General features: G+C 48.6%; 1 protein-coding gene across 3 annotated transcripts in view; it reads right to left on the reverse strand.

The window, feature by feature from the left end:
• Positions 1-556: 556 nt before the first annotated feature.
• LARP4B (La ribonucleoprotein 4B) overlaps positions 557-12,244 on the reverse strand; it is a 69,521-nt gene continuing 57,833 nt past the window's right edge. For 2 of the 3 annotated variants that reach the window (XM_033102139.1, XM_033102141.1), the window contains exons 14-18: positions 10,728-10,773; positions 6,245-6,409; positions 3,878-4,002; positions 3,685-3,793; positions 557-2,674 (exon numbers count right to left, since the gene is read on the reverse strand). In XM_033102139.1, the coding sequence (XP_032958030.1) occupies positions 2,417-2,674; positions 3,685-3,793; positions 3,878-4,002; positions 6,245-6,409; positions 10,728-10,773 (703 nt within the window). In that variant the 3' untranslated portion in view covers positions 557-2,416. The remainder of the gene's footprint in view (positions 2,675-3,684; positions 3,794-3,877; positions 4,003-6,244; positions 6,410-10,727; positions 10,774-12,244) is intronic. The other variant, XM_033102138.1, reaches the window with a different exon arrangement.

The raw sequence follows: 12,244 nt of genomic DNA on the forward strand, positions 1-12,244 counted from the left end.
CTACTGCTGCGTGTGACAGAACTGCCATCTGTGTCACAGCTTCCTATTGTGCCAACTCCCATTCTTGTCTGTGAATGGAAAACCTCAGAGTAGTATCAGAAAGGTGGTTTTTTGGACATTATACAGCTATTTGGCATATCCCCTTTGCTTAATTAAAAAAGGACACTGTAAGACTCACACCAGGGCAAGGTTCTGAATGCCAGGCTGGGGCTGCAGGAGCCGTCAGGGAACAAGCTGGTCAGCGGGAGCTCTAGCTGCCCAGCACGCCCCCGCCTGAGGGCAAGAGCTTTGTCCTTCAGTGACCTGGGATGACAGAGGCGACAACATCCACAACCCCCACCAGCAAAGGCTGCGGCCCTAAGGAGTTCCTAGGCTCAGAGCATGTCTCTCCCACTCTTTACAGTGTTCACTAGTTTGGGTGGGAGAGGTGATTGTTTCTGCCTTTTATCGGTTGTCTCCATCTGCACACTCCTTCTGCAGGCTTCTGCGGACGGACCGTGGCGCTGTGTGCTCTGGAGGTGAGCACGCGGCTGCGCTGGGCGAGCCCTCCCCGCAGGGCGAGCCCTCCCCGCAGGGCGACTTTCAGTAGTAGCTTATTTCTCACTTCCCCTGAGGATCCTGCCAATTCCTGCCTTCCACTAAACTCCGCACCCCTCACACCAGCTCTGAGTAGCACATATTTACATACTTGAAGAAAGAGCGTGAACACAACAGAGGCTTTCACGAGACTGTCCTGTCCATTCCCCTTTTGCAGCAGCAAAGAGGCAGAATCAGTTCAACACACCAGTTTAAGAGGGAAAAAAACCCCAACAAATTAAAATGATATTCAAACCACAACATTTAGTTTATCTACATTCAGGTCAATAGCAACATTTATAATATATCGATAATTTGTATCAGATTTTCTCTTTAGGGTACCTTTAATATGTTCTCAGTATTTACAACTGTACAGGCGAAGCACACTCTCCCAAGTGCACACATTTAACAGCATGGACCATCTGCATCCCAGGATTTCCAACAAGCTGAGAAAAGGTCAGCTGTGTGAGATCGTCAGCTGTACTGCAAGCACGCCGCTAGTTCTCGGGTGCCCGCCGAGGAACTGTGACCCACTCATGCCAACCCAGGGCCGGTCTCCAGAGCTCTACGCTGTCTTATACAAAAGTTAAGGCAAAGTCATTTTCAAGTTTAAATAAAATTCAAGTCTTTAAATATTGGATGGAAATAATTTTTTTAAAAAAACCCTCAGTCTTGTTAAATAACATTTTGTGGAATAAACTGTATGGTTACATGTAGCATGAAATATCCTTATTTTAATGGCTGCTGCTTATTACACTCAAAGGAGAAATTTAGGCATTTTAAAAGAAAATAATTTATATTTACCTTTATCACAAACCGCTAGCTTTAGAGCAGGCGTGTTCAGAGTGCAGCACTTCCAGGAGGGGCCGCCGAGACCCTGACCTCGGAGGTCCGGAGCGGGAATTCTCATCTCCCCCACCACCAGGCACCCAAATCATTCTCCCACAGTCAGGGGATGTCTGCACCACTCCACTGCCGACGCAGAGCGCAGAGGTTCGGGAAGGCGCCCACGGGAGCCGGCTAACACAGGGGAGACGCAAGAGGGGGGCGGACTCCCAGCCCTCCCGCCAGCTCGCGGAGCAAGACAACACCAGGGTACAATTTTGCGGTCACATGTCAGTGGACGACACAGTTTATGTTCTCATTTAAGTTCTATTCACAATGTGCTTTGAATTTATCTTACACAATAGCCACTTGAGACTGGAGTGAGGAGCTGGTTACTCGCTTGCAGTGCATCAAAACAAGGTTTCGGGCTCTCGCGGGGCTCTCTGACCAGTAGATCAAAGGCAGTTGCACTTTTTATAAAAAGCTACCATCACCTGATTCTGAATGACAGTCACACTCGGGGCCAGGGTGCACCCCCTCCAGGCTGCACCCCACAGCACCACCTCGTGCCCTCAACCCACGGTCCTCGGCCTCACCGTCGGTCTGCACATCCTTAGAGATATGCACTTGCTAACCAGTTATTTTAAAAAATGAAGTAGCACAGTTCCGCTTAATTTAGAAAAACTCACTATTTATAGCTTGCATTCATAACCACATGGAGGCATAATAAAAAATATCAATTTGTTAGGATAAATGCATTTTCTATCCTGAAAAAAAATCAGACTTATGCATCACCTCCAGTTAAGCACCAACCTAAAATAAGGTTTATATTAATTAAATCCTGAAAAATAGATTTTTTCCAAGGGGGGGGAATCCGACTCATAGAAGTGACTTGCAGGCATCTCAGAGCCTCGTCTACACTGCAAGCTCCTAACCAGCGGCTCATTCTCGGCGCCGAGGGGGACGGTGCTCAGCTGTGGTGACCTCAGCTCCTCGCAGCCCCAGACCTGGGCGCTTACTGCGGGGACCTGGGTGGCGTGCTCTGTTCTCTGTGCGGACGCTTCCCCACGGATGGGCCCGGCGGCCTCCTCTGGTCTCTGGGTGGCCCCGGGCTGGCCTTGGCGGCAGGGGGCTCTTTCTCGGAGAGCTGCTTTTCTCCCTTCCCACAACTGACAGCATTTGGCTTTTGTTCTTTCGGGGGCTGCAATGGGGAGGATGGAGGTTCTCTATTGGTCCTCTGGCAAATCTCCGCATAGCTGGGTTTTCGCAGTTCCTGGAAAAGACACAGTTCTGGGATTACACACAAAACATGACGTCCCAGCAGCAAAGGGTGAAAATACCGCTGTCATACAGTAAAGGTGACACACATTTCCAGCTACAACCAAAGTTCCACATTCAGAAGCATTTTTAAATACTCCATAAATTTCAACAGTGCAGTTTCCCCTGCAGCATAACTTCCCTCCCAAGAAACTCTAGGAAGATCTTGTAAACAGAAGTAAGACCAGGAGAGGCACTGGTATGTGGAGTGCTGACCAAACTCCTCGAAACTTGAAGTGTCCGAACGCTGTAGAGGCCCTGGGGATGCCTGAGGAGGGCGGGGCCCCATGAGGCAGCCAGGGCCCCAGCAGGCAGCCGGGAACAACACGGCCCCGCAGCAAGGGCCCAGCCATCACTGATGAACCAACTTGAAAATGCCTTTCAGAAACTTCACTCATTGCAAACTACAGAGGGCTGGTGGTATGAGTTCAGGGAAGGAAGACAGAGTTAAAAACTTTGAAAACAAGTTAACAGGGTTTTCAGGTAACTGGAGTTATGATGGCTAAGTAACAGAAGGGAACAATTAAAACTATGTCAGCCTCATAAACTATTCGGTAACTTAAAAATAATTTTAACCTAAAATAATTTTTCTTTAAGAATTCGATCCAGTGGACAGTAAAGGTTTAACTCCCCAATTTAAACAACAAAATCTCACCCAAGATCCATGGGAGAACACAACAAATCAGAATGAAACAGGCTGGATCCTGCCAGGGGAGGGAGTGACAGCACGTGCTCAGCGAGCATGGGTCCTCTGGGAACAGAAGCTGGAGTCTCGTGACTACTCTAAAGGACAACCTCACTCGACTGACACTGACATGGAGAGCCCAGGGCTGCGGCAGCAGAAGTGACCGGGCACTGGCAGAATCACTGAGATGCCCACGCGACTGGCAAGGTACACACGCGAATGCCAGCCCGCGGCTGGCCCGAGGGGAGCCGCTTCCTCCCGCCCGGTGCCCTGGTACCTACCAGGCTGACACCGTTCACCTGCACCGATTTACTGGCGGTGGCAGTCGGGGCGGAAGGGAGTCTGTCCACACTTGACGCTTCCCTTGGCTTCTCCACCACCTTGGGGTCCCTGTGAGAAGGCCATCGACATGTGAGTGTCCCACTCATCGGCCATCCCAGAGCGTCAGGAGGCAGCAGCAGGACGGGTACTTACTCGGGCAGGTGGGCGGGGGAAGGGGCACGCTCGTGGGCCGCCGACAGGGTGCAGGGGGCAGGTCCCGGGGGCTCCCTGGGGGTCGCTGAGGGAAGAGTGCTCACACCAGCGTCTGTGCTGAGGCTCTGAAAACAATGGAGTCACAGTTTTATGGTTGGGGAGAGCAGCGTGCATCACACGTGTCACTAAGATCTACAACATGGCAACAACGGTGCTGACCGCCCGGCAGAATGAGTGGGCAGAATGCCAGCACGCCGGCAGGAAACGGCCCAGGTCTGTCCTCCCTGCAATCATGGCCGTGGGCCTGCTTCTGTGCTCCCATCCTATTATCTGCAAGCTGGTTTTCCCAAAGGAACAACTATCAAAACCATCTATTCACCTGACACCCACCCCAGTGCCCAGCACAGTCTGGCACAGAGCAGACATGCAGATAGCCACTAAATGTGGGACTCCACACAATCAATGAAAGCCAGAACTACCGATACCTCCAAACTGGCAAAGTGAGGAGTGTCCTGAGGTGGGGGGCAGGTGCTAACAGCTTCCCCACCTGAATTGACACACCACTTCTGGAAGCAATGTGTTAACTTTCCCAATTCCACAGGGGAGGAAACTGAGCTCAGAATGTTTAAGTTAATCATGTGCAGCCACAAGGCAGAGACCTGACACCAGATGTCCCCACTCCAGTCACCGACCCTGAGCACAGTGACAGCTCATGCATGCACCATCTTCTTCATGACATGTAAGTAACACAAATGGCAGGAAAGCAAATAAATAATTGGAAGTGAGACTGAGTGCAAGAAGACAATATTCTTAAAATTTTACTTTTCAAAGCAAACAGCTCAGAAGTGAACCAGAGAGCTGCTGAGGGAGAACGGCACCACCTACCATGTTTCCCCGAAAATAAGACCTAGCCGGACAATTAGATCTATTGTGTCTTTTGGAGCAAAAATTAATACAAGACCCGGTATTATAATATTATATTTGTAATTACATTATAATTATATATTATGTTATATTATTGTATTATACCCAGTGTTATATTAATTATATTATATTAACCTGGTCTTATATATTATATTAGACCCGGTCTTATTTTACTATAAGTCTTATATTAATTTTTGCTCCTAAAGACGCATTAGAGCTAATTGCCCGGCTAGATCTTATTTTCGGGGAAACATGGTCCAGCCCTCAGCGGAGACAGCCCTTGGCAGGAACCCACGAGTGTCGCCCCGAGAGGCAGCACCTACACGAGTTCCTGCTCCAGGTGGTGGGAACAGGGGTCGGGGGCCAGCACCTGGCAGGCTAGGGACCCCACACTCCTGCACAGCCACCTCTCCCATCCCTGCAGAAGCTGCTACACGTACCCCACCAAGAAGCAGTGACACAGGCAGGAACCTGGCCATAGAACCAGGCTGACTTTGGAGATTAGCAATTCTTTCTCCAAAAGAAATTTTACAGACACTGAAAATGTAAAAAGCAGTAGTTGCTGTTTTTAAAGAGCACGGAGGCTAGCTTGTTCTGCCCACCGCTGGGGGGAGTAAAGTCAATCTGAAAACTAGAATTCATGACCTTTAAAATGCACTGACTCTCCCACATCACTCTATGAGGCACTTATAACTCAGAAATGACTGCACCAGACAAGCCGAATTTAATGGGACTGCTACCAGGGCATTGCGGATTACAAGCAGGAGCAGTAGGCACAGACCAGCATGAAGAGGCATGAACACCGGCTTTATAAAGCCCACGTGAGCCCTGACCAAAGCCCCTGAGTGCAGAGTCTTCCTCACTCCAGAGGCTGGATGTTCACTCCTGGTAACTGGGGGTGGCAGCGGTGGATTTCCACGAGAAAAGACATAGGGATTACCGCTGTCAGCAGCACACAGCCTGCGTACCGCGGTAACTGCAACAGACCCCAGAAGGAGCACTGGTAACCACCTGGGGAGTGAGGCAGCTAGTCTGGCAGCCTAGAGTCCACCAAAAGCCGCCGGTATCATAGGAACGTTATCTCGGGCTTCTATGCTACTTCTGGCATAATTCAGATTTCTCTGCTTTAATCTTCTGACTCATAAAATAAAAGCAGATCCCAAATAGCAACAATGAAAACGCAGCCTGAGTTTCTGGGTAAGAAACTGTCTGCCATGCTCACCATGGCCCACGTCTGTCTCTCTGACCTTGGCAGACAGGGAACTAAGAGACTACAGCCTGGGTTCAACTCAAAATCTATGTGGTCTCTGCAAATCCCTTACCCTCTGAACCTCTTCTGAGTGAGGGAAAAAAACATGTGTGTAAAGAGCTCAGCCTACTGCCGGGCAGGAAATCGGCGCCCAGTGATGTTAGTGACCACTCGGCACATGACATGGGTCTTACCCTTTCTTTGGACGAGCCTAGGAGCAAGCTAGACAGCCTGTTCTCAAACAAGTCGTCGGCCTTCAAGTGGCCCGCTGCGCCGGGCAGCGGGGGGAAGTTGGACAGCCCCAACTCGAAGCTCGGGGATGGAGGCTTTGGTGGCGTCGGAGACTGAGTCTGACTCCTCTGAAAGAGAACAACACCGCAAAGTCGCACAAGTGTAGGCAGGACGGCGCTAAGAAACACAGCAGAAGCAAGGCAGGCATCTGTTCGCTAACTGGTTTCTGCATCTGTCTTAAAGAAAGAATAGGTCATCCGACCACACCAACACTTCGCCACCTAATCAGAGGTCCCTGATGAGGCAACTTCCACCACCAAGATAAGAGCCCCTACCCTATAATGCTTGGCCCTCAAGGCTGCTGCTGGACACTGTGACACAAGCCGTGCGCACCTGCTTTCCTACCACCTGTCGACCACACAGGCCGGGTAGGCCACAGTATGCAGCTGAGAGCAGCAAAGGGATACGCAAGGGAGATGCTGCCTAACAATTGGCCCACACTGTCAAAAATGAGAGTAGCCCAAGTCTAGACATTAACCTGTTCATGTCCAGACAAGTTTCGTGGTATCACAGAATATTTGTAATCTATGAGGTATGATTAAAAAAATACGATGAATGTTTAAATTAAAAAAAAAAATTATTACAGTGAAAGACACATTGCCATTAATCCCCCTCAAAATATCTCCCCTCACTTCAAACACACTTATCCCATCATTCTTGCCACTTTCTGAAGCAGTTCTGGAATCCTCTTTCGTGAGTATCTTTAGTTGTGCTCTTGTGGCTGCCTCAATCTGCTGAATCGATTCAAAACGTTTACCTTTCAGGGTCATTTTGATCTTGGGGAAGAACTAGAAGTTCAACGGTGCCAGATCCGGTGAATAAGGTGGATGAGGACACACCATAATGGTTTTATTTGACAGAAATTGCTGTACCAGAAGCAATGTGTGACCCGGAGACTTTCCGTTTTGATCATAAAATATGGTGACTGCTGCTGCTGAGTGCCACCCAACGGAAAGGCAGGGATATTCAACATGGGAAGCGGCATGTCGAACCTTAGTAACAGTATGTGACAAGTTTCATCTTGTTTGGTGCAGTCAGTAGGGTGTGAGCCATGGTTGAGAGAAAGTGTGTTTTAAATTTAAAGTGTGCCGTAAATCATCCTCCATCATGACAACGCTCCGAGTCACGCATCTCTTCTGGTACAGCAATTTCTGTCAAATACATCACAGTGTGTCCTCATCCACCTTATTCACCAGATTTGGCACTGTGTGACTTCTGTCTCTTCCCCAAAGTCAAAATGATTCAGGACATCGAGGCAGCCAGGACAGCGCCACTAAAGACACTCACGAAAGAGGACTTCCAGAACTGCTTCAGAAAGTGGCAAGAACGATGGGATAAGTGTGTTTGAAGGGAGGGGGAGTATTTTGAGGGGGATTCATGGCAATGTGTCTTTTACTAAACTAAATTTTTTCTAATTTAAACATTCACTGTATTATTTGATCACACCTCATAAAAGAAATACAAGCCATAGAAGTCCACCCTGGAAACACTTTGTATTTTTAATCACTGTGTAAAAAACATGGTATTGGGGGCCGGCCCGGTGGCTCAGGCAGTTGGAGCTCCATGCTCCTAACTCCAAATGCAGCCGGTTTGATTCCCACATGGGCCAGTGGGCTCTCAACCACAAGGTTGCCGGTTCAAGTCCTCCAGTCGCGCAACGGATGGTGGGCTCCGCCCGCTGCAATTAAGATTGAACACGGCACCTTGAGCTGAGCTGCCTCCTGGATGGCTCAGTTGGTTGGAGCGTGTCCTCTCAACCACAAGGTTGCCGGTTCGACTCCCACAAGGGATGGTGGGCTGCGCCCCCTGCAACTAGCAACGGCAACTGGACCTGGAGCTGAGCTGCGCCCTCCACAACTAAGACTGAAAAGACAACAACTTGACTTGGAAAAAAAGTCCTGGAAGTACACACTGTTCCCCAATAATGGCCTGTTCCCCTTCCCCAATAAAATCTTTAAAACAACAACAACAAAAAACCATGGTATTGGATAAGAGATTATCACACTCCCTGACTTCAAGAAGGTAAACTGCAGAACAACATCCAGTGTAAACCATAAGCCAAAGATCGCAGGAGAAGGGCAGTGACATAATTTTACTGGAAAACTATAGTCAACCTGCTTCAATAAGCCAGAAGTCATTCTGTAGACGTCCAATTCCTTGGCTGAAGGAGACAAGGAACAGGGAAAGGAAATGAGTCCGTACTGAGGTGGAACACAGCTATTTCTCTTGGCCACTCTGAATGCAACGCTCACATGGGGCTCACTTAATTTGGAACGGCTGACACTTACACCTACATATGGAGAAGCAGAACCCAGAAAAGGTCTGTTAGAAGTGAGGGGAGAGCAGACTGGAGATGGCTTGAGGAAGCCACATGACATCTCCTCTGGGCACCTGCCAACCCATCCTTCATTCTGGGCAGGTGCCCGAGTCAAGCCTGACTCTGCTCAGTACCAGCCCTTGGAACAAAGCCTGCACTATCCAGTAGTGGCCGTGGGGTGCTGTCACCCAGCCACACTGTCACCCAGTTCTATAACCATCTACGGGTTTCTGAGATGAACCCAGCTTTTCAGAGCATTTCTAGGGAGAAAATTTACGAAATCTCGATATTTAAGAACAAAAATAACTGCCCAAATGTGGGAGTTACAAAATGACAGCACCTACAGATGGGGTTTGATCTGTTTTTGTGTATTTTTTTCTTTTTTTAACATCTATTTTGTCACGATGAGGTCTGATGTTAACATTTTAAGATCCAACAGGCTTTAGGTGGGGTGGGCATGGTGCCCCTGGTACTATGGGCTTTGTGGGGCCGATGCCCATGTTTGTCACCATCCGTGCATTTCTGAAGTCACAAGAATGTCCCAGGGGAACAACAGGTACACTCTCTTTACTAATTAGAACCATGTCATGTGCCTGGGCTTCTAGGTGGTTCCCAGGTAATCAGGAACACAAATCAAAATGAAACAGAAATGGCAACGAGAGAAAGTGTCACCTTTGAAGGTGACATGGTGAGCAATGGGAATAATTCATGTAAGGTAACTAGTATCTGAAGAGAGATTCAAATGACAGCCTTGTTAGGCCAAACGTTACAGGATATCATTAATTCTAACTGGAATCCGCCGACAGAAACTGCCACACCGAAGGGTTCCCCAAGAACTAGACTAGGCTGACCAGTACGGCAGAATTATGGGTGTCTGTTCATTGCTAACGTGTGCTTCCTCGGTCCCAAAGAAAATGCGTTTCCTGTAACAGGACAGCACTCAATGGCTCCAGGGGCTGGACCTGAGGTTCTCCCAAGGTCTTCCCTGGCCCCAGTGTGGAATGCATGCCACACCTGCCGTTGCAGAAAATGCCCTTCCTTCCACTATGTCTCCCACATAAGCCAACTCTGCTAGGAAACTCCGTGTGCGAATGCATCGTGTCTCGCTCACCAAACGCAGCAGAAGCACTGCGCAGAGGAGAAAGTGCCATCCCATGTAGACAGGCCGCCTCACGCACCTACACCACACAGACCCATCCTGCAAGTTATGCAGGGGCAACAGCGCTTTCCACACAGCGACGAGCTACTTCCTGCAAGGGAGAAGTTTATGCTGCCATCAAACCTAGTGAGCCAGCCATTTAAACTTACAGAGAAGCCCCGTATAACACGACACTTCTATAACATGGTTCGAGAGTTGGGGAAAACCCTCGTACAACATGGCATCCTAGAACACGGTTTCACTCTAACAAGGTCTAAGAATTAGAGAAATCCCCGAACCACACGGAACTTAATGAGAGCCTTTAAGAGCTAAAGATATCTCATTCGAAATTAGGGAAATCCCCGAACAACACGGAATGCAATAAAAGCTTAGTAGTGATGACAAAGAAAACATTATTTAATACATATCAATACGTTACACTTTTGGTGAAAATTGCTTTAATAAAAATCTCTCTTAATTATAAAAATATAATAGTATGTTGTTTTAATATTTGGAACCTAACCCCTTTTTTGTACTAGTTCTCTGTTTCGTATAACACGGATTCGCATAACACGGCACTTTTTAGGAGCCTAACAAGTGTGTTACATGGCGGTTACCTGTACACTGCGTGTCACCCACATGGAGGAGTCCCGTGCACACCTGCACGTGGACAAGTGCAGTGTGCTCTTGGCTGTATCTACTGCACAGCACATGCGTGTACCAGTGACACTCAGGAAACCAGCCACCACCTCGTCCCCTTTAGCGCAGCAGGAATGTCACCTGTCACTTCATGGATCTCAAGTTAAGAGGAAACCTCTTTTGAAAGACTCACTTCGCCTGAACTTTTATTCGTGTAATTATATCTCAAGTTTGCTTAATATAAACTAGATTTAAATGTCTTGTAACAATGACACAGGCTTGATGTACTCACTGTAAACTTCTCCTCCCTTTTCTTCCGGTAACCAAAGGAATTTTTCCTAGAAGAGAGAAAAACCAAAGACTGTTAATTTTCTCCCACTGTGAACATTTTTCACTGAACACAAGTAAGGTAAGAGCACAATATTCAACCTTTATGACTTCGTAATCTCTTACAGATGACTTTTGATTCTCAAATCCCAACCTTAAGAAGTAAAAGCAACACAAACCAATTTAATAGCAAAGGACTAAAACTGATGCTTAATAGATAAAAATAGAAAAACAAGCAAAAAGAAAAAACACAGTGAAAGAATTCAAGTGGCTATTTAGGATTTTGCTACACCGACCCTTGAACATCTGTTCAGTTGGAGTGACAGGACACGTAAAACCTGACACTGAAGCCCACAGGTGAACCGTTAGAGAAAGGTAATGTAATCAATCAGACTTACCGTCCAAATGCGAAGACCCCACCGAGTAGCCTGGCTGGCCTTCAGACCACCGAGTCAACAGCCTGCGCGTGACCACCGAACACATGAGCATTTCTAACCTTCAAGTATTGGGCCTGCCTGGCTGTTAGCTGCGAGCCTGGGGATCCAGGACCCGCAGGCAGCAGGACCGGGCTACACATTACAGCACACGACCACGGTGACCACCGCAGGCCCTGAGGACACTAAGACACTTCCCCTGCCCCGCATGGGAGACATGGCCTAACAACTTACATACTGTTCCAATTTATAACTTCATTTTTATTTACTTGTCCCCTTGTCACTTCACCTAAATGGGAAGACTCCCTGGGGGCCTTGTACTATATAAGCTGGAATTCAGAAATAATCTTGACAGATTTCCTTGATTCCTTTTTGTAACAGAAAATCTATAGGCAGTCTTGCCCAAGAAGGCCCAACTAACTGGAAATGAGCTTAGAGCCCTCGACTGTTTGCGGAGGACGCCCCCCAGGAGAAGCAGAGCAAACCACACACCTTCCGCTGTAGAATCAATTCCAGACATAGCTTCTGGCTTTCACCTGGCTCCCAGCAGAGACGAAATGCCCAACTACAGACATCTGTGACCATGGACTTGAGCTCCCTGTCATGATGGGGCGCTGAGCCACGGAGAGGGGGACACAAGCCCCAGCCCCAGCTGAAGCAGCACATCAGGCCCAGGTCCTAAAGTCCCTGCATCACCCCCTTGCTTTCCATCCACAGCTGCGGCCTTGTCGGGGAGCCCTCAGCACGCTGACCATGGGAGTCCCAGACCTGGATTCCTCCTGTCCATGCAGTGCGACCGCCTCACCATCACACCCCAGGCAGGAGCACCCCGAAAAGCCAGTGTGCAGGAGTCCCTCCCAGAGGCCAGAACTGCAGGCAACATACTTGCTGTCCAGTGTCTGGACATACACTGGACAAAGTACGAATTTACACTGGTTCTCAAGCAGGGAGGCTGAGGATATGGCTGGACAGAGCCCCACAAATACCAGGACTCAAAGTCTGGTGACAGGAGACCTTGGGAGGGGGCTTGTGGAGGGGACAGTGTGAG

This window comes from Rhinolophus ferrumequinum, unplaced genomic scaffold (genome assembly GCF_004115265.2).
Source record: "Rhinolophus ferrumequinum isolate MPI-CBG mRhiFer1 unplaced genomic scaffold, mRhiFer1_v1.p scaffold_109_arrow_ctg1, whole genome shotgun sequence".
Taxonomy (NCBI): domain Eukaryota; kingdom Metazoa; phylum Chordata; class Mammalia; order Chiroptera; family Rhinolophidae; genus Rhinolophus; species Rhinolophus ferrumequinum.